Genomic DNA, 27555 nt, shown 5'->3' with positions numbered 1-27555 from the left:
CGATAATGCCCCACCCCCCTCACCGCCCCCATCCCCGGTTTTATAATTACCTGTTCCCAGGGTCCACGCTACTTCCGGCTCCTGCTGCGTCCTGAGTTACGCTGTGCGCAATGACGAGTGACGCGACATCACCATCAGTGCGCACAGTGAAAGCTCAGGAGGACGCCACCGGAGCCAGATGTAGAGTGGACCCCGGGCCCCAGGAACAGGCAATTAAAAAAACGGGGATGGGGGAGGCAATGGGGCCGGGGCGGTGCAGCGCGGTAGGGGGCGGTGGCGGTGATAGGACTCATGACCCCTGGACAGGCAGGGGGAGAGAAGCGGGTGGCGGCGGCGGCCTATGGCACCGCAAAAGCCACTGCAGTTCATTGATTTAAAGTGCCCGCTTTAAATCAATGATCTGCAGCGGTGACGCGGGGGGATAAATAGCCGATAACTTATACCGGAATATCGGTATAAGTTATCGGCTATCGGCCCTAACCTCCGATTATCGGCCCTAAAAAAACTATATCGGTCGATCCCTAATTATTATATATATATATATACATATACACACACACACACAGTGATCCCTCAACTTACAATGGCCTCAACATACAATAGTTTCAACATACAATGTTTTTTTCTGGACCATTGTAACTTGAAACCAGACTCAACATACAATGTACGGACAGTCCAGATCTGTGATACCTGTCAATGGCTGGAAGAATTGACCAATCAGAATGGGCATTCACTGGTAAATCACCTGTATTACTGAGGTGCAAGCACTGACCGGCTGTCTGGTAGCGCCCCCTACAGTACAGGGAGGTATTACATGTTCTGTATTATTCCGACCTGTGCCAGGGTTAGCTGCTCCTTTGAACACCAAGTAAGGGCGGCTCCATTTGGGACACTGTGTGTACTGTATAGGACCCTGAAGAGGCTCCTGTCCTCTACGTAAACCATTGTTTCCCAACCAGGGTGGCACAAGCTGTTGCAAAACTACAACTCCCAGCATGCCCGGACAGCCAACGGCTGTCCGGGCATGCTGGGAGTTGTAGTTTTGCAACAGCTGGAGGCACCCTGGTTGCGAAACACTGACAGACAGTGATTACAGCTCCCAGCAGCTTTTTCTTACTTTTATATGTAAGGATTTGTTTTATCTCTATTAGTCATCTACTTATTTTTCTTTATTCCTCGCATTTTCCTATTTTTTGGGTGACATTTTGGGGCTTCAGAACAAATTACCAGGTTTCCATAGAGTTATGGTCTCAACATACAATGGTTGTCCTAGAACCGATTAATATATTGTAACTTGGAGGGACCACTGTGTGTGTGTGTGTGTATATATATATATATATATGAATATAAGCTGTATAAATAACATTGACCCCAGAATACACTGGTGACAGCTGTCGCGCTTTCACTTTCTAATCTTCCCTGGTATTAGAACAATTCCCCAGATCTTCCCTTTCTCCACATATTGCACATGTGGTGCCATCTAGTGGAATACTTGCAAGTAAACTTAATGCAAAAATAAAAATGAGCAAACATGAATGGACAATAATAACTACAATGCTGCTCTCTTATATACAAATTCCATTAACTTAAAACTTTACAAGAATTAAAAAACGGATAAAATATATCACAACAAAATCAAAAGTGCAGACTATAAAATTATAAAAACATACAACGAACATCCAGAGGGTTATAGGGGTATTCCCATCTCAACACCTATGCACAGGATACAGGTCACACCTCTGAAACCTGCACCTATCTGGAGTATGAGGGCTCTCGGCTGGCACGCTTACTCACGGTGCCGCGCTGTTTACACAACCCCCAGAACTTCTAGTTACATCGTGTCGAAAAGCCAGTTTGTTTTTGACTTCTCGACAACCACATGCGTACCGGATATGGCCAGGGCGCCCTCATACTCAAGATGGTTGTGCGTCCTTGGGTGGAACTGGCCTCTATCAAGTGGATATATGTCAAAATGAAAATACTCCTATAAATACAACAGAAAAATATGGCAGTATATTGTACCTACACCTCTATCTATAAGCCTTATGAGACATTGATTTTAATGGAGTTTATCGACCACCTGGACCTCCAAATTGCCTTTGGCTCTCCTTAAAATGTCATGGGTCACGGCCAATTGGTCCAGAATGAGTTTCTCAATGTCCTCCTTCATCTGATTCTCAGAGTAGACTCTCTTGACCATGCCGGACAACAATTTTTCTTGCTCTACAACCCTCTTTCGAAGCCGGGTGACCTCAAGGTTGAGTTCTTTGTCTTGGTTGACGCTGTATGGGCTGTGAATCTGTAAGGGTAAGGAAACTCTCCACAACAGTTTTAGTAAGCACCCAGCTTCCTCCAGCGACTGCTTTGTTCTTGTAAGTTTCTCAAAAAATATATTCCCGAAATGTTCAGTCATATTAAGAACTGCAGTCTGTACCCCATGGTCAATGAAAGCCTCCGTCTCCTGTAACACATTCCTTGCTTCCAAAATCTGCTTGCGTAAAGCATTATAGTCTTCAACTAATCCCAGCACATGGCAGCCATGTTTGTCTGCCCACATTCTGTGTCCAGGGACCAGACGAGATGGGGTGTACAGCAAGCTGTCAACTGAATGGTCGCTGTAAACATCCTCCTCCCCATAGATGGTGTCACTGAGTTTATACTCCAACTCCTTCAGCCACTCTATAGTCTGAGTAATCTGCTCCTGAAATCCCATTGGGATGTTAGAGTCCAGGGTGCTGACTGGAAATAAGTTCTCAAAAGCTTTCAAAAGGTTGTAGAAATTCTTTGAACATATAACACTAAGGTTATGACTCTCCTTAATTTTCTGCCTCTGAAGAGACAGCTCTCGTGCTTGAGACTGCACCAGCAAATCATACTTTGAAAGAGAAGTGGTGTCCTCAAATGACCTTGCAGAGGAGACTTTAGTAAACTTGGATGAGGAGTGCCGTGTGGATGCTCTTTTGGACTTTGAAGAAGGCAGTGGAAGACTCCCTCTGTTGTGTGCACACTCTGTACAGTGACTATCATGATGACATCGTAGTGCAGCGGCATTGTGACTTATGACATGAGGCCTACAGACTTCGTCACCAAAATCTGATGTGGCGTCGACCTCAATAACATTGAAGTTAGTGATTGTCTTCTCTAAGAAGGATTGTTCAGAAAGATCGTCATCTGCATCCGAACCATGAAGCTTCATAGAGTCATCACTGCTGCCTGTAGACCGTTGCTCTGCTTGGAGCTTCTCAATGTTCATTTGCGCGGTTTTCAACCGTTCTGAGAGCCTACACTGCTCTGCCTGTAGTTCCTTCTGGAGTGACTGATCTCTAGAGCCTTTGAAGGTGTGAGACAGATTATGTACAATGTCTTCATGTTTTATCAAATGTTCATTGGCTTTAAGTGTCTCAATCTCCATTTGTGCTCGTTTTAGCTGTTCAGAGAGTCTGTAATTTTCTGCTTGTAGCTCTTTCAGTAAGGCACATTCTGTTGAGGTCCTCCACTCCGCTTTGTCATTAGGCAATTCTTCAATTTCAGAGACCTTGCATCTCAACAATTCTTCATTAATTTTAAACGTCTTGACCTCTATTTGTGTTCGTTTTAGCTGTTCAGAGAGTCCATTATTCTCTGCTTGTAGCTCTTTCTGTAAGGCTTGTTCAGTCGACTTCCTCTGCTCATCCTTGGAGTGGCTTAAGTCAAGTTTAGAGGACCTGCTTTTCCACAACTCTTCATTAGCTCTGAGAGTCTCAACCTCCATTTGTGCTAGTATTAGCTGTTCTGAAAGCCTGCAGTTCTCTGCCTGTAGCTCTTGATCTGTAGACTCTCTTTGCTCCCTGATGGACCCAGATAAATCAGGTAGAGTATCCTTCTGTTTAATAGATTCAACATTGGCTTTGAGTCTCTCAATCTCCATTTGTGAGCGTTTTACCTGTTCAGAGAGTTGATAGTTCTCTGCTTGTAGCTCTTTTTGGAAGCCTTGTTCTGCCAACTTCTTCTCTTCATCCTTGGGGTTACTCAAGTCACATTCAGAAGCTTTATTTCTTATCATTTCCTCATTAGCTTTAAGTATCTTAATCTCCATATGAGCTTGTTTTAGCTGTTCTGAAAGCCTGCAATTCTCTGCCTGCAGCTTTTGATCTGCAGACTCTCTTAGCTCACTAATGATCCCAGATAAATCAGGCAGAGCCTTCTTATGTTTTATCAATTCTTCATTGGCTTGGGGAGACTTTGTTTCTACTTGAGCTTGTTTTAGGAGCTCCGAGAGTTGATAGTTCTCTTCTCGTAATTCTTTATGTAAGACTTGTTCTGTTGACCTCCTCTGATCATCCCTGGAGTTACTTAATTCATGTTCAGGTGTCTTATTTCTTAACAAGTCTTTATTCGGATTAGGGGTCTTATTCTCCATTTGAACTTGTTCTAATTGTTGTAAAAGCAGGTAGTTCTCTGCCTGTAGTTCTTTCAAGGCTCGATCTGTTGACTCTCTCTTCTTGCAGTAACATAAGTCAGATACTTTGTATTTCAACAATTTTTCATTTGCTTTAGGTGATGTGCTTTCACTTTCAGTTTGTTTTGACTCTTCTGAGAGCCTGTGATTCTCCGGATGCAGCTCTCTGTGTACAATTTGCTCTACAGGATCCTTCTGCTCTTGGCCTACATTGTTTAGGTCAGGTATGTAGTCTATAGTTTCTTCAAATGACTCAACCTCCATCTTGGCACATTTTGGCTGGATATAGAACTGGCTGTTTTCTATTTGTGATTCCTTCTGAAGACAACTGTGCTCATCTTCTTTAGCAAGAGTCAGTGCAACATCAGTCCTCACCTTCGTATTCAAAGACGATTTTAACAGAACGGGAAGCCTCGATTTCTTAGCCCGTCGACTGAAGTTATAATCTTGGTTTTCGCAGGTGTTGTTACTCTGTGATGGGATATGAAGTTCTCTATCTTGTAGGGTCCACATTATTTCTGCCTTTTCTTCTGGAAGCCTTGAAACACTGACAGCAAAGCATCTATCAGAGACGGCACTGAGCTCGGTCTGCATAGCAGAGGAGACTGTGTTTTGTTTGTTTCTGATTGGTTGGGCATAGTTCTCACTGTCTTCTCTCGGTAATGGGCTCCGCTCGTTTACTGACTGCCCTGACTTTAAGTCCTGCTGATGAATTAGATTATTGTCAGGTAAGGCAGAATCATTGCTTTGTGTTTGGGTTCCGGCTTCTTCCTTTAGATGGTTGAACATTTCATGCGTGTTATTTTTATATAAAGCTGTTCCCTGAGGACCTCCGGCAAAGAAATACTCATTTTGGTTTAGGTGATCGAGACAAATGCTTAGGTACGAGGTCTGATCTCCTAGTAATGACATGCTGTCATCTCCGTTATATCTGGCCATGATCTGGGCTTCCATGATCTTTCGGAGTTCCTGGTTAGCCTGGATATTCCCCTCCAGCCACCTTCGTAACATGGCGATGGATTCCAGCTCCTTCTGGAGGTTCCCTGACTCTCGCTCATACTTCAGTAACCTGTTGTAGATGTCTTCCTCAGCCTGAAGTGTGAAGATCAGTTTTTTGTACTCCGGATGAATGTTTTCTTTGAGACTTTGGAGTTGGGCCTGTTGGGCAGCTTCTTTTAAGGCAGCATCAAGTCTGTCGATCTCACTTTGGAGCTTGTTGTTCTCCTTCGTCTTTTTCTTCAGGGCCATTGTCAGGCCTTGTATAGCTTTATCCCTTTTCAGTGTGTTTTTTTCTTCGGCTGCTAACCCAGCTTTATTGTCTTCCAGCTTCTGCTGGAGCTCATTGATCAGATTATCCATCTCCTTAATCTTTTCCTGCCATTCGTTGGCATTTTCTTTGCCATCTACATTATGTATCGATTTAGGGGGTCCTGGTAAGTCTTTGGCATCACCCTCTAAATACAGATTACTGACGTTCTTTCCAATCTGGTCATCGGACGCTTTGTATGGCATCATGGAGGCGATTTGTTTCTCCAGCTGGGCGATGAGGGCATCTTTGGAGTGCACTGTGTCATTTAAGCATTGTATAATCCAGTCTCTCTCCTCCAGGATCGCCATGCTCTTCGTATATTGCTCATTCAACGCCATAAGTCGTTCCTCAGCAGCAAATCTCTGAATCTGCTCCTGGTCGAGGAGCAGGCACATCTTCTCTAGCTCGTCTTTCTCATGTTGAATTGCGTCCTCGAGTAGCTGTAGTTTATGACTCTGGGCGTCTTCCATGTCTTGCAGGTGTTTGAGGTGATCTTCACGTAAGAGTTTGACTGCCACCTCATGCTCCCCGGCCACACTCTCCATGGCTTTAGAGGCTCGGACCAGCAGGTTGTGCTTCTCCTGGAAGTCATGCTTCAGGCTCTCCAGCTCCACCTTCAGCTCGATGTTCATGCGGTGGAGCTCGTCGTTGCTGGTATCACAGCGCCGCTGCACCTGCTCCTCTAGGAAGTAGATTCGCAGCTTCAGGTTGAAGTTCTCCTTCTTCAGCTCTGTGATCTGTTTCTCAAAGTCCTTCATGGTGTGAGCCCGGTCAACTGAGAGGCGTTCATAACCAGAGACTGGGTGGGGGGTTCCCTCAGAGGTGGATGACAGAGCCCTCTGAAACCCCGACATGGTATCCCAGGCTCTGTCATAGCCCCTACGGGCACTCTCCTCTCTCAGTGATGTCAAACCATCTCGGTAGGACTCCGGGACTGTCTCTTTGCGGCCTCGTACTGGGGGCCGGTCTCTGACCTCTGTGTGCTCACCTCCACCATGGCTTAGGAGGTGGGCACTCTCCTCTCTCAAGGATTTCAGGCTGTCTCTATAGGAATCCAGGACAGCCTGCCTGCAGTCTCTGACCTCTCCTCCACCATGGTGGGCACTCTCCTCTCTCAGGGATGTCAGGCTGTCTCTATAGGAATCCAGGATGGGGTGTCTGAGGTCTCTGACCTCTCCTCCACCATTGTGGACACTTTCCTCTCTCAGGGATGTCAGGTTGTCCCTGTAGGAGTCCAGGACAGTCTCTCTCCGGTCTCTGACCTCTCCTCCACCATGGTGGGCGCTCTCCTCTCTCAGACTGTCTCTGTAGGAGTCCATGACGGTCTCTCTCCGGTCTCTGACCTCTCCTCCACAATTGTGGGCACTCTCCTCTATCAGGCTGTCTCTGTAGGAGACAAGGACAGTCTCTCTGCAGTCTCTGACCTCTCCTCCACCATTGTGGGCGCTCTCCTCTCTCAGGCTGTCTCTGTAGGCGTCCATGACGGTCTCTCTGCAGTCTCTGACCTCTCCTCCACCATTGTGGGCGCTCTCCTCTCTCAGGCTGTCTCTGTAGGCGTCCATGACGGTCTCTCTGCAGTCTCTGACCTCTCCTCCACCATTGTGGGTGCTCTCCTCTCTCAGGCTGTCTCTGTAGGCGTCCATGACGGTCTCTCTGCAGTCTCTGACCTCTCCTCCACCATTGTGGGCGCTCTCCTCTCTCAGGCTCTCTCTGTAGGCGTCCATGACGGTCTCTCTGCAGTCTCTGACCTCTCCTACACCATTGTGGGTGCTCTCCTCTCTCAGGCTGTCTCTGTAGGCGTCCATGACGGTCTCTCTGCAGTCTCTGACCTCTCCTCCACCATTGTGGGCGCTCTCCTCAGCAGCCCTGTCTCTCCCATTCTCCGCTATGATGAGATGTCTCTCGGTACCTCTCACAGCTGCAGCGTCGTCTCTGTTGTACTGATGTCTCTCGGTGTCGGAGCTGCTGCCGGTGATTGCCGAGCTCGGTCGGGTAGTCGGGACGTCCATCCTGCCAGCGGCGGCGCTATAACGGCCGAATTCAAACAGCCGCCATCTTTTCTGACAAGCGCGTCCACTAACGGCTATAGACTACGTGCGCGTCCACTAACGGCTATAGACTACGTGCGCGTCCACTAACGGCTATAGACTACGTGCGCGTCCACTAACGGCTATAGACTACGTGCGCGTCCACTAACGGCTATAGACTACGTGCGCGTCCCCCCACCCCGACAATCACTGCGCAGGCGCCAATATCTCAGGTGACGCGCGCATGTAAAGTTTTTTCCAATCTGTGGAAAACGCCATGCGCGAGTTGACGCTATTAGCGTACGCTACGCTAATTGCGTAATGTCTGCGTAATGTCGCGCATGCGTATGGCACTTTTCACAGATTGGAAAATACTTTACATCGCCGGTGGATTGCCGTGGAACCCGCAGCTCCATGTCACGTGACAAGAGAGCCAATAGGATGTGATGGAGGCGGACCATCTCATTCTATGGCAAATCTCATTCCACGGCAATGCACCGGTATTTTCCAATCTGTGAAAAGTGATATGCGCATGCGCGAGTCTACGCTATTAGCGTAGACCTGTAGCGCTAGCGTAAACGTGCGCATGCGCAGCAGTAAATTTAGCTTATTGGAAAATACTTTAGAAGATGATAGGCTTACGTTAATAGCTTATCTCTAAGCGTAGCCGTGGAAATTAGCGTAGCGTAGTTAGTGGGCAGCGTAGTGTAGCCTTAGGCTTACCATAGATTTATATTAGTGTAGTGCACCTAGCGTAGGGTTTAATTTAGCGTAGCGTAGTTAGTGGGTAGCGTAGTGTAGCCTTAGGCTTACCATAGATTATATTAGTGTAGTGCACCTAGCGTAGGGTTTAATTTAGCGTAGCGTAGTTAGTGGGTAGCGTAGTGTAGCCTTAGGCTTACCATAGATTTGTATTAGTGTAGTGCACCTAGCGTAGGGTTTAATTTAGCGTAGCGTAGTTAGTGGGTAGCGTAGTGTAGCCTTAGTCTTACCATAGATTATATTAGTGTAGTGCACCTAGCGTAGGGTTTAATTTAGCGTAGCGTAGTTAGTGGGTAGCGTAGTGTAGCCTTAGTCTTACCATAGATTATATTAGTGTAGTGCACCTAGCGTAGGGTTTAATTTAGCGTAGCGTAGTTAGTGGGTAGCGTAGTGTAGCCTTAGGCTTACCATAGATTATATTAGTGTAGTGCACCTAGCGTAGGGTTTAATTTAGCGTAGCGTAGTTAGTGGGTAGCGTAGTGTAGCCTTAGGCTTACCATAGATTTGTATTAGTGTAGTGCACCTAGCGTAGGGTTTAATTTAGCGTAGCGTAGTTAGTGGGTAGCGTAGTGTAGCCTTAGTCTTACCATAGATTATATTAGTGTAGTGCACCTAGCGTAGGGTTTAATTTAGCGTAGTTTAGGATTAATAGGGAAAGGAGGTAGGGTATAGGTTTTGAAGAGACTATAACTCCCAGCATGACAAGGCTTGCTGGGAGTTGTAGTTAAGCTTATATTACATTGAAGGGACCACAACTCTCAGCATGCCCAGACAGCTAAAGGCTTTCCAGGCATGCTGGGAGTTGTAGTTTTACACAGGTATAGAGTAGTTAGCGTAGTGTTAGCGCAATATACCACGTACATTATATATCACCACACAGGAGGATATATACCACATACATTATATATCACCACACAGGAGGATATATACCACATATAGTACATTATATATACCACACAGGAGGATATATACCACATACATTATATATACCACACAGGAGGATATATACCACATACATTATATATCACCACACAGGAGGATATATACCACATATAGTACATTATATATCACCACACAGGAGGATATATACCACATACATTACATTATATCACCACACAGGAGGATATATACCACATACATTATATATCACCACACAGGAGGATATATACCACATATAGTACATTATATATCACCACACAGGAGGATATATACCACGTACATTATATATCACCACACAGGAGGATATATACCACATACATTATATTATATCACCACACAGGAGGATATATACCACATACATTATATATCACCACACAGGAGGATATATACCACATACATTATATATCACCACACAGGAGGATATATACCACATACATTATATATACCACACAGGAGGATATATACCACATACATTATATATACCACACAGGAGGATATATACCACATACATTATATATACCACACAGGAGGATATATACCACATACATTATATATACCACACAGGAGGATATATACCACATACATTATATATCACCACACAGGAGGATATACACCACATACATTATATATACCACACAGGAGGATATACACCACATGCATTATATATCACCACACAGGAGGATATATACCACATACATTATATATCACCACACAGGAGGATATATACCACATACATTATATATCACCACACAGGAGGATATATACCACATACATTATATATACCACACAGGAGGATATATATCACATACATTATATATCACCACACAGGAGGATATATACCACATACATTATATATCACCACACAGGAGGATATATACCACATACATTACATTATATCACCACACAGGAGGATATATACCACATACATTATATATCACCACACAGGAGGATATATACCACATACATTATATATATCACCACACAGGAGGATATATACCACATACATTATATATATCACCACACAGGAGGATATATACCACATACATTATATATCACCACACAGGAGGATATATACCACATACATTATATATCTCCACACAGGAGGATATATACCACATACATTATATATCACCACACAGGAGGATATATACCACATACATTACATTATATCACCACACAGGAGGATATATACCACATACATTATATATCACCACACAGGAGGATATATACCACATACATTCTATATCACCACACAGGAGGATATATACCACATACATTATATATCTCCACACAGGAGGATATATACCACATATAGTACATTCTATATCACCACACAGGAGGATATATACCACATACATTCTATATCACCACACAGGAGGATATATACCACATACATTCTATATCACCACACAGGAGGATATATACCACGTACATTATATATCACCACACAGGAGGATATATACCACATACATTATATTATATCACCACACAGGAGGATATATACCACATACATTATATTATATCACCACACAGGAGGATATATACCACATATAGTACATTCTATATCACCACACAGGAGGATATATACCACATATAGTACATTATATATCACCACACAGGAGGATATATACCACATACATTATATATCACCACACAGGAGGATATATACCACATACATTATATATCACCACACAGGAGGATATATACCACGTACATTACATTATATCACCACACAGGAGGATATATACCACATACATTATATATCACCACACAGGAGGATATATACCACGTACATTATATATCACCACACAGGAGGATATATACCACGTACATTACATTATATCACCACACAGGAGGATATATACCACATACATTATATATCACCACACAGGAGGATATATACCACATACATTCTATATCACCACACAGGAGGATATATACCACATACATTATATATCACCACACAGGAGGATATATACCACATACATTATATTATATCACCACACAGGAGGATATATACCACATACATTATATTATATCACCACACAGGAGGATATATACCACATACATTATATATACCACACAGCAGGATATACACCACATACATTATATTATATCACCACACAGGAGGATATATACCACGTACATTACATTATATCACCACACAGGAGGATATATACCACATACATTATATATCACCACACAGGAGGATATATACCACATATAGTACATTATATATACCACACAGCAGGATATACACCACATACATTATATTATATCACCACACAGGAGGATATATACCACATACATTATATATCACCACACAGGAGGATATATACCACGTACATTACATTATATCACCACACAGGAGGATATATACCACATACATTATATATCACCACACAGGAGGATATATACCACATATAGTACATTATATATACCACACAGGAGGATATATACCACATACATTATATTATATCACCACACAGGAGGATATATACCACATATAGTACATTCTATATCACCACACAGGAGGATATATACCACATATAGTACATTATATATCACCACACAGGAGGATATATACCACATACATTATATATCACCACACAGGAGGATATATACCACATACATTATATATCACCACACAGGAGGATATACACCACATACATTATATATCACCACACAGGAGGATATACACCACATACATTATATATCACCACACAGGAGGATATATACCACATACATTCTATATCACCACACAGGAGGATATATACCACATACATTATATTATATCACCACACAGGAGGATATATACCACATACATTATATTATATCACCACACAGGAGGATATATACCACATACATTATATATCACCACACAGGAGGATATATACCACGTACATTACATTATATCACCACACAGGAGGATATATACCACATACATTATATATCACCACACAGGAGGATATATACCACATATAGTACATTATATATACCACACAGGAGGATATATACCACATACATTACATTATATCACCACACAGGAGGATATATACCACATACATTATATATCACCACACAGGAGGATATATACCACATATAGTACATTATATATACCACACAGGAGGATATATACCACATACATTATATATACCACACAGCAGGATATACACCACATACATTATATTATATCACCACACAGGAGGATATATACCACATACATTACATTATATCACCACACAGGAGGATATATACCACATACATTATATATCACCACACAGGAGGATATATACCACATATAGTACATTATATATACCACACAGGAGGATATATACCACATACATTACATTATATCACCACACAGGAGGATATATACCACATACATTATATATCACCACACAGGAGGATATATACCACATATAGTACATTATATATACCACACAGGAGGATATATACCACATACATTATATATACCACACAGGAGGATATATACCACATACATTACATTATATCACCACACAGGAGGATATACACCACATACATTATATATATCACCACACAGGAGGATATATACCACATACATTATATATCACCACACAGGAGGATATATACCACGTACATTATATATCACCACACAGGAGGATATACACCACATATAGTACATTATATATACCACACAGGAGGATATATACCACATACATTATATTATATCACCACACAGGAGGATATACACCACATACATTCTATATCACCACACAGGAGGATATATACCACATACATTCTATATCACCACACAGGAGGATATATACCACATACATTATATATCACCACACAGGAGGATATATACCACATACATTATATATCACCACACAGGAGGATATACACCACATACATTATATTATATCACCACACAGGAGGATATATACCACACAGGAGGATATATACCACATACATTATATATCACCACACAGGAGGATATATACCACGTACATTATATATCACCACACAGGAGGATATATACCACGTACATTATATATCACCACACAGGAGGATATATACCACGTACATTATATATCACCACACAGGAGGATATATACCACGTACATTATATATCACCACACAGGAGGATATACACCACATATAGTACATTCTATATCACCACACAGGAGGATATATACCACATACATTATATTATATCACCACACAGGAGGATATATACCACATATAGTACATTATATATCACCACACAGGAGGATATATACCACATATAGTACATTATATATCACCACACAGGAGGATATATACCACATATAGTACATTATATATCACCACACAGGAGGATATATACCACAAACATTATATATCACCACACAGGAGGATATATACCACATACATTATATATCACCACACAGGAGGATATATACCACATACATTATATATCACCACACAGCAGGATATACACCACATACATTATATATCACCACACAGGAGGATATATACCACATACATTATATATCACCACACAGGAGGATATATACCACATACATTATTTATCACCACACAGGAGGATATATACCACATACATTACATTATATATCACCACACATGAGGATATATACCACATACATTATATATCACCACACTGGAGGATATATACCACATACATTATATATCACCACACAGGAGGATATATACCACATACATTACATTATATATCACCACACAGGAGGATATATACCACATATATTACATTATATCACCACACAGGAGGATATATACCACATATAGTACATTATATATCACCACACAGGAGGATATATACCACATACATTATATATCACCACACAGGAGGATATATACCACATACATTATATATCACCACACAGGAGGATATATACCACATACATTACATTATATCACCACACAGGAGGATATATACCACATACATTATATATCACCACACAGGAGGATATATACCACATACATTATATATCACCACACAGGAGGATATATACCACATATAGTACATTATATATACCACACAGGAGGATATATACCACATACATTCTATATCACCACACAGGAGGATATATACCACATACATTATATATCACCACACAGGAGGATATATACCACATACATTATATATCACCACACAGGAGGATATATACCACATACATTATATTATATCACCACACAGGAGGATATATACCACATACATTCTATATCACCACACAGGAGGATATATACCACGTACATTATATATCACCACACAGGAGGATATATACCACGTACATTATATATCACCACACAGGAGGATATATACCACGTACATTATATATCACCACACAGGAGGATATACACCACATATAGTACATTCTATATCACCACACAGGAGGATATATACCACATACATTATATTATATCACCACACAGGAGGATATATACCACATATAGTACATTATATATCACCACACAGGAGGATATATACCACATATAGTACATTATATATCACCACACAGGAGGATATATACCACATATAGTACATTATATATCACCACACAGGAGGATATATACCACAAACATTATATATCACCACACAGGAGGATATATACCACATACATTATATATCACCACACAGGAGGATATATACCACATACATTATATATCACCACACAGCAGGATATACACCACATACATTATATATCACCACACAGGAGGATATACACCACATACATTATATATCACCACACAGGAGGATATATACCACATACATTATATATCACCACACAGGAGGATATATACCACATACATTATATATCACCACACAGGAGGATATATACCACATACATTATATATCACCACACAGGAGGATATATACCACATACATTATTTATCACCACACAGGAGGATATATACCACATACATTACATTATATATCACCACACATGAGGATATATACCACATACATTATATATCACCACACTGGAGGATATATACCACATACATTATATATCACCACACAGGAGGATATATACCACATACATTACATTATATATCACCACACAGGAGGATATATACCACATATATTACATTATATCACCACACAGGAGGATATATACCACATATAGTACATTATATATCACCACACAGGAGGATATATACCACATACATTATATATCACCACACAGGAGGATATATACCACATACATTATATATCACCACACAGGAGGATATATACCACATACATTACATTATATCACCACACAGGAGGATATATACCACATACATTATATATCACCACACAGGAGGATATATACCACATACATTATATATCACCACACAGGAGGATATATACCACATACATTATATTATATCACCACACAGGAGGATATATACCACATACATTCTATATCACCACACAGGAGGATATATACCACATACATTCTATATCACCACACAGGAGGATATATACCACATACATTATGTTATATCACCACACAGGAGGATATATACCACATACATTATATATCACCACACAGGAGGATATATACCACATACATTATATATCACCACACAGGAGGATATATACCACATACATTATATATCACCACACAGGAGGATATATACCACATACATTATATATCACCACACAGGAGGATATATACCACATACATTATATATCACCACACAGGAGGATATATACCACATACATTACATTATATCACCACACAGGAGGATATATACCACATACAATATATATCACCACACAGGAGGATATACACCACATACATTATATATAACCACACAGGAGGATATATACCACGTACATTATATATCACCACACAGGAGGATATATACCACATACATTCTATATCACCACACAGGAGGATATATACCACATACATTATATATCACCACACAGGAGGATATATACCACACAGGAGGATATATACCACATACATTATATTATATCACCACACAGGAGGATATACACCACATGCATTATATATCACCACACAGGAGGATATATACCACCTACATTATATTATATATCACCACACAGGAGCATATATACCACGTACATTACATTATATCACCACACAGGAGGATATATACCACACAGGAGGATATACACCACATACATTATATTATATCACCACACAGGAGGATATATACCACATACATTATATATCACCACACAGGAGGATATATACCACATATAGTACATTATATATCACCACACAGGAGGATATATACCACATACATTACATTATATCACCACACATGAGGATATACACCACATACATTATATATCACCACACAGGAGGATATACACCACATACATTACATTATATCACCACACAGGAGGATATATACCACACAGGAGGATATATACCACATACATTATATTACCACACAGGAGGATATATACCACATACATTACATTATATATACCACACAGGAGGATATATACCACATACATTATATATCACCACACAGGAGGATATATACCACATACATTATATATCACCACACAGGAGGATATATACCACATACATTATATATCACCACACAGGAGGATATATACCACATACATTCGCTTGCTAAGGATTCCGGTAAGTTCTGTTATGGGGCCTAGATTTTACACGTAGTGGGGCCACTCCCGGTTTTGAGATTAGTCCAGATCAGCACAGGTGCTGAAGACAGCTCGTCACTGGGCATTTCAATTCGGGCAGTCAATGTGCAAAGGAGTCTATGAGGACCCTATGATGATTGTTGAGTCCTGAGGTGGAGCTTTAAAAGGGCACTCCACTCCCCAGCGTTCTGAACATTTTAGTTCTGAACGCTGGGCGAGTGCTCCGGGGGTTACTATGCCCCCTCATGATGTCAGGCCTTCCCCTCGTGACATCACACCCCGCCCCATTAATGCAAGTCTGTGGGAGGGGGGAATGATGTCACGAGGGGGCATGGTGACCCCCGAAGCCCACACCCAGCGTTCAGAACTAAATGTTCCGAATGCTGGGGAGCGGAGTACTCCTTTAAAAAATGGGCATTGGAACCTGTGAGAGTAGCACACTTCTGGTGACTTGTGTGGGGTGGCTGGTAGAGATGAGCGAACTTACAGTAAATTCGATTCGTCACGAACTTCTCGGCTCGACAGTTGATGACTTATCCTGCATAAATTAGTTCAGCTTTCCGGTGCTCCGGAAAAGGTGGATACATTCCTAGGAGACTCTTTCCAAGGACTGTATCCACCTTTTCCAGCCCACCGGAGCACCTGAAAGCTGAACTAATTTATGTAGGATAAGTCATCAACTGCCGAGCCGAGAAGTTCGTGACGAATCGAATTTACTGTAAGTTCGCTCATCTCTAGTGGCTAGTAGTAAGACACCTGTATATAAAGGGAAGATTTTCAGGTTTAACCCCTTAAGGCATTTATGTCTTTTCCTCTAAGAGCCATAACTCATCTTTCCATCCACAGATGTAGTTTGTAATGACTCCATTTTATGAGGAGGCGAGCTCTAGACCGGACCGGGGGCAATCGCTGGATGTCGTAGATTTAGATTTTTCCAAAGCATTTGATCCGGTGCCACATAAAAGGTTGGTGCATAAAATGATTTAAAAAAAGAAGAAAAATGTCTCATAAAGCTGGAGGTGCTCAACCCCATATACAGGTGTGTATATATATATATACTGGGGGAGCAGATGGTGCGCTTGTGGTCTGTTGCTAAGGGCGATCCCCAGCATAATAATGCACACAATGGGGGATGCCTGCAGCGGACTACAAGTGCCATAATGGCCTCCTCCACCAGATAGACAGTGCGGATGTGTAACCTATAGAGGAATACATAAATGTAGGTCACTACTGTGGTGGATGTAACAATAACATATGACCAACCCTCAACACTGATGTGAAAATGGAGACATTATCCAGTGTATCCTTATATGAAGGACTTACCTGAGCCCACACACCAACGCCAAGGGACCTAACACTAACCTACCTGTGCCGTATGGGCAATTACAGCGGCATTAGGTCCAACTCACAGCCTCCTCCCAGTTCGCTCCAGTGTGACAGCCTCCTCCCAGTTCCCTCCAGTGTGACAGCCTCCTCCCAGTTCCCTCCAGTGTGACAGCCTCCTCCCAGTTCCCTCCAGTGTGACAGCCTCCTCCCAGTTCCCTCCAGTGTGACAGCCTCCTCCCAGTTCCCTCCAGTGTGACAGCCTCCTCCCAGTTCCCTCCAGTGTGACAGCCTCCTCCCAGTTCCCTCCAGTGTGACAGCCTCCTCCCAGTTCCCTCCAGTGTGACAGCCTCCTCCCAGTTCCCTCCAGTGTGACAGCCTCCTCCCAGTTCCCTCCAGTGTGACAGCCTCCTCCCAGTTCCCTCCAGTGTGACAGCCTGCTCCCAGTTCCCTCCAGTGTGACAGCCTGCTCCCAGTTCCCTCCAGTGTGACAGCCTGCTCCCAGTTCCCTCCAGTGTGACAGCCTGCTCCCAGTTCCCTCCAGTGTGACAGCCTGCTCCCAGTTCCCTCCAGTGTGACAGCCTCCTCCCAGTTACCTCCAGTGTGACAGCCTCCTCCCAGTTACCTCCAGTGTGACAGCCTCCTCCCAGTAACCTCCAGTGTGACAGCCTCCTCCCAGTTACCTCCAGTGTGACAGCCTCCTCCCAGTTACCTCCAGTGTGACAGCCTGCTCCCAGTTCCCTCCAGTGTGACAGCCTGTTCCCAGTTCCCTCCAGTGTGACAGCCTGCTCCCAGTTCCCTCCAGTGTGACAGCCTGCTCCCAGTTCCCTCCAGTGTGACAGCCTCCTCCCAGTTCCCTCCAGTGTGACAGCCTCCTCCCAGTAACCTCCAGTGTGACAGCCTCCTCCCAGTAACCTCCAGTGTGACAGCCTCCTCCCAGTTCCCTCCAGTGTGACAGCCTCCTCCCAGTTCCCTCCAGTGTGACAGCCTCCTCCCAGTTCCCTCCAGTGTGACAGCCTCCTCCCAGTTCCCTCCAGTGTGACAGCCTCCTCCCAGTTCCCTCCAGTGTGACAGCCTCCTCCCAGTTCCCTCCAGTGTGACAGCCTCCTCCCAGTTCCCTCCAGTGTGACAGCCTCCTCCCAGTTCCCTCCAGTGTGACAGCCTCCTCCCAGTTACCTCCAGTGTGACAGCCTCCTCCCAGTAACCTCCAGTGTGACAGCCTCCTCCCAGTAACCTCCAGTGTGACAGCCTCCTCCCAGTAACCTCCAGTGTGACAGCCTCCTCCCAGTTCCCTCCAGTGTGACAGCCTCCTCCCAGTTCCCTCCAGTGTGACAGCCTCCTCCCAGTTCCCTCCAGTGTGACAGCCTCCTCCCAGTTCCCTCCAGTGTGACAGCCTCCTCCCAGTTCCCTCCAGTGTGACAGCCTCCTCCCAGTTCCCTCCAGTGTGACAGCCTCCTCCCAGTTACCTCCAGTGTGACAGCCTCCTCCCAGTTACCTCCAGTGTGACAGCCTCCTCCCAGTAACCTCCAGTGTGACAGCCTCCTCCCAGTAACCTCCAGTGTGACAGCCTGCTCCCAGTTCCCTCCAGTGTGACAGCCTCCTCCCAGTTCCCTCCAGTGTGACAGCCTGCTCCCAGTTACCTCCAGTGTGACAGCCTCCTCCCAGTTCCCTCCAGTGTGACAGCCTGCTCCCAGTTACCTCCAGTGTGACAGCCTCCTCCCAGTTCGCTCCAGTGTGGCCGGGCGCACATGCAATGGGAGGGGGGAGGCTATGAGCCCCACCCAAGATGGCTAATTTGTTGCCGGCCTCACAGGTGAACCTTAAGGCTTCCTAGAAAGTGATCACGGCGCATTAAATGTGGAGTTTACACACCTCCAAGATTTAAAGGGGTTCTCCGGTGCTTAGACATCTAATCCCTTATCCAAAGGATAGGGGATAAGATGCCTGATCGCGGGAGTCCCGCCAATGGGGACCCCCGTGATCTTGCACATGATAGCTATCACGCCCCCTCCCATAGGCTTGCATTGTGGGGTGGAGCGTGACGTCACACGGGGGCGGAGGCGTGACATCACACGCCATCGGCCCTGTGGTCGCTCCGGGGACTGATTACCAACGGGGTGCCACGTGCAAAAAATGACCGATCAATCACGACCCTGCTGGGGGCGATCGGGACAGCGAAGATGGCGGAGATCAGCGCAGGCTGGGGTCTCCTACCTTGGCCTGGTCCGGTGGGGGTCCCTGCGGGATCGGTGGCGGCAACAGGAGCAGCAGGATCAGCGACGTTCCCAGCAGAAGGATACAGCAGGACGTGAGGCCTGTTCACTTCCTGCTGTTGATTAGCAACAACTCGCAGCTTGCACAGCCAAAGGGCATGCTGGGAGTTTTAGTTTTGCAACAGCTGGAGGCAAACTGATACAACTCCCAGCATGCCCTTTGGTAGTCTGTGCATGCTGGGGGTTGTAGTTTTGCAACAGCTGGAGCCACTTTTTTTCTATGAAAAAGTGTGCAGCCAGTTGTTGCATAACTACAAATCCCAGCATGCACAGACTACCAAAGGGCATGCTGGGAGTTGTATCAGTGTGCCTCCAGCTGTATGGTCTGTCAGTACATGCTGGGAGTTGTAGTTTTGCAACAGCTGGAGGTTTGCCCCCCTCCCATGTGAATGTACAGGGTACATTCACACCGGCGGGTTTACAGCGAGTTCTGTACTTAAAGGGGTACTCCGCTGCTCAGCGTTTGGAACAAACTGTTCCGAACGCTGGAACTGGGAGCTCGTGACATCATAGCCCCGCCCCCATAGTGTCACGTCCCGCCCCCTCAATGCAAGTCTATGGGAGAGGGCGTGATGGCTGTCACGCCCCCTCCCATAGACTTGCATTGAGGGTGGTGGAGAATGATGTCATGAGGGGGCGGGTCTATGCCATCACGAGCTCCTGGCACAGCCCCGCCCCCATGGGGTCAAGTCTCGCCCCCACAATGCAAGTCTATGGGAGGGGGCGTGACGGCTGTTACGCCCCCTCCCATAGACTTGCATTGAGGGTGGTGGAGAATGATGTCATGAGGGGGCGGGGCTATGCCGTCACTAGCTCCCGGCACAGCCCCGCCCCCATTGTGTCACGTCCCGCCCCCTCAATGCAAGTCTATGGGAGGGGGTGTAGCGGCTGTCACGCCCCCTCCCATAGACTTGCATTGAGGGGGCGGAGTATGATGTCATGAGGGGGCGGGGCTATGCCATTACCATTATCATGGGCCAGATCTGCTACAATTTTTAGCCACGGCTTTGTGGCCTCTCGTTTTTTTTTTCGTTTTTTCGTTTATTCCTCCTCGCCTTCTTATTTTTCCCTCCACAGACCCATATGAGACTTGTTGTGTTTCGCACGACCAATTGTTCTATGTAATTATATTTTTAAACCGTAGACTTTATGGTAAAACCGACTTATTCTGTGGGTTATTTCGATTATAACGATTCGTTTATTTGATTTTCTATTATTGTACTAAAAAAAAACCTCAAACTTTTTAAACAAAATCGGTATTTTTAGAATTGCACTATTCTGACCCCTATGACCTTATATTGCTGTATACCGGGCGGCAGGAGGGTCATTTTTGTGCCGTGATCTGTAATTGTGACCAAAACATTTTTTTTTCTTTTTTGTTTTTTTTACATTTACGCTGTTTCTCGTACGGACCATTAACTTTATATTTTAATAGTCCGGACATTTACGCACACGCAATACCAAATATGTTTATTTTGTCTTTTAAAATTTTTTTTATGTTAAATGGGAAAAAGGGGCAATTTAAATTTTTAAATGAAGAGGGGCTTATTAACATTTATTCACTTCTTTTTTATTTTCTAATACTGCTCCTTGCTATACATAGGCTGAGCATTGATCAGTGCTATCTGCGATCTACTTCTGTGAAGACAGACCAGAGAAGAAGACTGCCGCAGTGAGGGGACTTCCGGTCGCCATCTTGGCCCATTGGATCCCAAAGTCGTGCCGCGGTTGGTCTAATGAGCCTCACCAAGCCCCTGTTATGCTAAAGATGGCAGGATCTGAAGGGTTAATGATGGGCATTAACGTAATCACTGATGTCCGCCATTACCGGCAGGTGCTGATAGTTCCAACTAACAATGCCCCGGAAATAAGGTGAAACTAAGAAAAGTAATAATTAGGGATGTCCCGATACGAGTACCGATACTTTCTTCTAGTAGTCGCCGACACCAATTACGAGTACTAATATTATAAAGGGAATCTGACCCCAGGATGACGCGGTTTCTGGCGCTGTTTACCGTATATATGAGGGGTCCTTGTTGTGTACAATGGCGGCGTCTGCTGTAGTATGAGACAAGATTTCTCTCTTCTCCATTGGGCAGGATTTTCATTGGTGGCGAGAACGATGTCTCCGGAGCGATTGCGCTGATGATCACATGGTGCGCGGTGATAGGTTTATCTACATAGAGATTCAAGTCAGTGCAGGTGACTCTGCTGTGAGGTCGTCTTTAATAATAGGTTGTATCCTCTTGTAAGTAGTATAGATAGCTGCAGACATTAGTAGCAGCCCCCCTGTAGACAGAAGCCCCCCTGCAGACATTAGTAGCAGCCCCCCTGTAGACAGAAGCCCCCCTGCAGACATTAGTAGCAGCCCCCCTGTAGACAGAAGCCCAGCCTTGTAGACAGCAGACCCCCCCTTGTATACAGCAGACCCCCCTCCTTGTAGACAGCAGACCCCCCCTTGTAGACAGCAGACCCCCCTTGTAAACAGCAGACCCCCCCTTCTAGACAGCAGCCCAGCTTTGTAGACAGCAGACCCCCCCTTGTAGACAGCAGACCCCCCTCCTTGTAGACAGCAGACCCCCCTCCTTGTAGACAGCAGACCCCCCCTTGTAGATAGCAGCCCAACCTTGTAGACAGCAGACCCCCCCCTTGTAGACAGCAGCCCAGCCTTGTAGACAGCAGACCCCCCCTTGTAGACAGCAGCCCAGCCTTGTAGACAGCAGACCCCCCCTTGTAGACAGCAGACCCCCCCTTGTAGACAGCAGACCCCCCTTGTAGACAGCAGACCCCCCCTTGTATACAGCAGACCCCCCTGCAGACATTAGTAGCAGCCCCCCTGTAGACAGAAGCCCAGCCTTGTAGACAGCAGACCCCCCTTGTAGACAGCAGACCCCCCCTTGTAGACAGCAGCCCACCCTTGTAGACAGCAGACCCCCCTCCTTGTAGACAGCAGACCCCCCTCCTTGTAGACAGCAGACCCCCCCTTGTAGACAGCAGCCCAACCTTGTAGACAGCAGACCCCCCCCCCTGTAGACCGCAGCCCACCCTTGTAGACAGCAGACCCCCCCTTGTAGACAGCAGCCCAGCCTTGTAGACAGCAAACCCCCCTGTTGGTTGTAGACAGCAGCCCAGCCTTGTAGGCAGCAAACCCCCCCGTTGGTTGTAGACAGCAGCCCAGCCTTGTAGATAGCAGCCCCCCCTTGTAGATAGCAGACCCCCCTTGTAGACAGCAACCCCCCCTCTTGTAGACAGCAACCCCCCTCTCGTAGACAGCAGCCCCCTTCTTGTAGACAGCACCCCCCTTGTAGACAGCAGCCCCCCACCCCCTCTTGTAGACAGCGCCCCCCCCTTGTAGACAGCACCCCCCTTGTAGACAGCAGCCCCCCACCCCCTCTTGTAGACAGCGCCCCCCCCTTGTAGACAGCAGCCCCCTTCTTGTAGACAGCACCCCCCTTGTAGACAGCAGCCCCCACCCCCTCTTGTAGACAGCACCCCCCTTGTAGACAGCAGCCCCCCACCCCCCCTTGTAGACAGCACCCCCCTTGTAAACAGCAGACCCCCCCTTGTAGACAGCAGCCCCCTTCTTGTAGACAGCACCCCCCTTGTAGACAGCAGACCCCCCCTTGTAGACCGCACCCCCCTTGTAGACAGCAGCCCCCCCTTGTAGACAGCAGACCCCTTCTTGTAGACAGCGCCCCCCCTTGTAGACAGCAGCCCCCTTCTTGTAGACAGCACCCCCCTTGTAGACAGCAGCCCCCCACCCCCTCTTGTAGACAGCGCACCCCCCTTGTAGACAGCAGCCCCCCACCCCCTCTTGTAGACAGCGCACCCCCCTTGTAGACAGTGCCCCCCCCCCTTGTAGACAGCGCACCCCCCTTGTAGACAGTGCCCCCCCCTTGTAGACAGCAGGCCCCCTCTCTGTAGACAGCAGCAGTATACACACCAGTAGTGTCATATGCAAAGTGTACACCTCAGCAGTTTCATATACACAGATCTCATATACACAGACCTCATATACACAGACCTCATATACACAGAACTCATATACACAGATCTCATATACACAGACCTCATATACACAGATCTCATATACACAGACCTCGTATACACAGATCTCATATACACAGATCTCATATACACAGATCTCATATACACAGACCTCATATACACAGACCTCATATACACAGACCTCGTATACACAGACCTCGTATACACAGACCTCATATACACAGATCTCATATACACAGACCTCATATACACAGAGCTCATATACACAGATCTCACATACACAGACCTCATATACACAGAACTCATATACACAGACCTCATATACACAGATCTCATATACACAGACCTCATATACACAGATCTCATATACACAGATCTCATATACACAGACCTCATATACACAGACCTCATATACACAGACCTCATATACACAGATCTCATATACACAGACCTCATATACACAGACCTCATATACACAGATCTCACATACACAGACCTCATATACACAGACCTCATATACACAGACCTCACATACACAGACCTCACATACACAGACCTCACATACACAGACCTCATATACACAGACCTCATATACACAGACCTCATATACACAGACCTCATATACACAGAGCTCATATACACAGACCTCATATACACAGATCTCATATACACAGACCTCATATACACAGAGCTCATATACACAGAGCTCATATACACAGACCTCATATACACAGATCTCACATACACAGACCTCATATACACAGACCTCGTATACACAGACCTCACATACACAGACCTCACATACACAGATCTCATATACACAGATCTCATATACACAGACCTCATATACACAGACCTCATATACACAGATCTCACATACACAGACCTCATATACACAGATCTCATATACACAGACCTCATATACACAGATCTCACATACACAGACCTCACATACACAGACCTCATATACACAGACCTCACATACACAGATCTCATATACACAGATCTCATATACACAGATCTCATATACACAGACCTCATATACACAGACCTCACATACACAGACCTCACATACACAGACCTCATATACACAGACCTCGTATACACAGATCTCATATACACAGATCTCATATACACAGAACTCATATACACAGACCTCATATACACAGACCTCATATACACAGACCTCATATACACAGATCTCACATACACAGACCTCACATACACAGACCTCACATACACAGACCTCACATACACAGACCTCATATACACAGACCTCATATACACAGATCTCATATACACAGACCTCGTATACACAGACCTCGTATACACAGACCTCGTATACACAGACCTCGTATACACAGATCTCATATACACAGATCTCATATACACAGATCTCATATACACAGACCTCATATACACAGACCTCGTATACACAGACCTCGTATACACAGACCTCGTATACACAGATCTCGTATACACAGACCTCACATACACAGACCTCATATACACAGACCTCATATACACAGACCTCACATACACAGATCTCACATACACAGACCTCGTATACACAGATCTCGTATACACAGACCTCGTATACACAGACCTCACATACACAGACCTCACATACACAGATCTCACATACACAGACCTCGTATACACAGATCTCATATACACAGACTTCATATACACAGACCTCGTATACACAGACCTCATATACACAGATCTCATATACACAGATCTCATATACACAGACCTCACATACACAGACCTCATATACACAGATCTCATATACACAGATCTCACATACACAGACCTCATATACACAGATCTCATATACACAGACCTCATATACACAGACCTCATATACACAGACCTCATATACACAGATCTCATATACACAGATCTCATATACACAGATCTCATATACACAGATCTCATATACACAGACCTCATATACACAGACCTCATATACACAGACCTCATATACACAGATCTCATATACACAGACCTCGTATACACAGACCTCATATACACAGATCTCACATACACAGATCTCACATACACAGATCTCATATACACAGACCTCGTATACACAGACCTCATATACACAGATCTCACATACACAGATCTCATATACACAGATCTCATATACACAGACCTCATATACACAGACCTCATATACACAGATCTCATATACACAGACCTCATATACACAGATCTCATATACACAGACCTCGTATACACAGACCTCATATACACAGACCTCGTATACACAGACCTCGTATACACAGACCTCATATACACAGATCTCATATACACAGACTTCACATACACAGACCTCATATACACAGATCTCATATACACAGATCTCATATACACAGACCTCATATACACAGATCTCATATACACAGACCTCGTATACACAGACCTCATATACACAGACCTCATATACACAGATCTCACATACACAGAGCTCATATACACAGTTTTATTATTTTGTTTTGTAAAAGGATTCTGTTAAACCACAATCCAAAAGAAATGTCTGATTTTATGAGTTAATGTTCACATGACATTCCTCTCCGACTGCCCAGATAATGTGTATTAAGGAAACAAATCAATTATACTAAAGATATAGCACAATCTAGCAATATACAAATGAACTAATAACTGCACTTCAGGTGGGTTATAGCCCCGCCCCCTCATGCCATGAAACCCCGCCCCCTCAATGCAAGTCTATGGGAGGGGGCGTGACATCTCTGCACTCCTTAGGCCACACTTGCGGAGTTCCATCCATCTCTGTGCTCTCTAGGCCCTATGGCCCCTTCCTGAGT

General features: G+C 44.5%; 2 protein-coding genes across 4 annotated transcripts in view; both read right to left on the bottom strand.

Moving 5' to 3' along the window:
- LOC130312937 (hydroperoxide isomerase ALOXE3-like) overlaps positions 1 to 20790 on the bottom strand; it is a 76979-nt gene extending 56189 nt beyond the window's left edge. The window contains exon 1 of one of the 3 annotated variants that reach the window (XM_056552633.1): positions 20655 to 20790. Coding sequence is in view for 1 of the 3 variants with exons in the window: in XM_056552630.1 (XP_056408605.1) it covers positions 17070 to 17074 (5 nt within the window). In the remaining 2 variants the exon portion in view is untranslated. Of the gene's footprint in view, positions 1 to 7656; positions 7796 to 17069; positions 17089 to 20654 lie in introns of those variants that run through there. The other 2 variants (XM_056552630.1, XM_056552631.1) reach the window with 2 other exon arrangements.
- LOC130312936 (CDK5 regulatory subunit-associated protein 2-like) lies at positions 2043 to 7872 on the bottom strand. The gene has a single exon (XM_056552629.1). The coding sequence runs from the start codon at positions 7754 to 7756 to the stop codon at positions 2060 to 2062; it is 5697 nt and encodes a 1898-aa protein (XP_056408604.1). The 5' UTR covers positions 7757 to 7872; the 3' UTR covers positions 2043 to 2059.
- Positions 20791 to 27555: the final 6765 nt, after the last annotated feature.

This window comes from Hyla sarda, unplaced genomic scaffold (genome assembly GCF_029499605.1).
Source record: "Hyla sarda isolate aHylSar1 unplaced genomic scaffold, aHylSar1.hap1 scaffold_174, whole genome shotgun sequence".
In the NCBI taxonomy this organism is placed as follows: domain Eukaryota; kingdom Metazoa; phylum Chordata; class Amphibia; order Anura; family Hylidae; genus Hyla; species Hyla sarda.
Note: the sequence above shows the minus strand (reverse complement) of the source record. Positions and strands in the feature narration are given on the sequence as shown.

Coding starts and splice junctions, on each gene's coding strand:
- LOC130312936 (XM_056552629.1), bottom strand. CDS start 7,756: ATGGACGTCCCGACTACCCGACCGAGCTCGGCAATCACCGGCAGCAGC.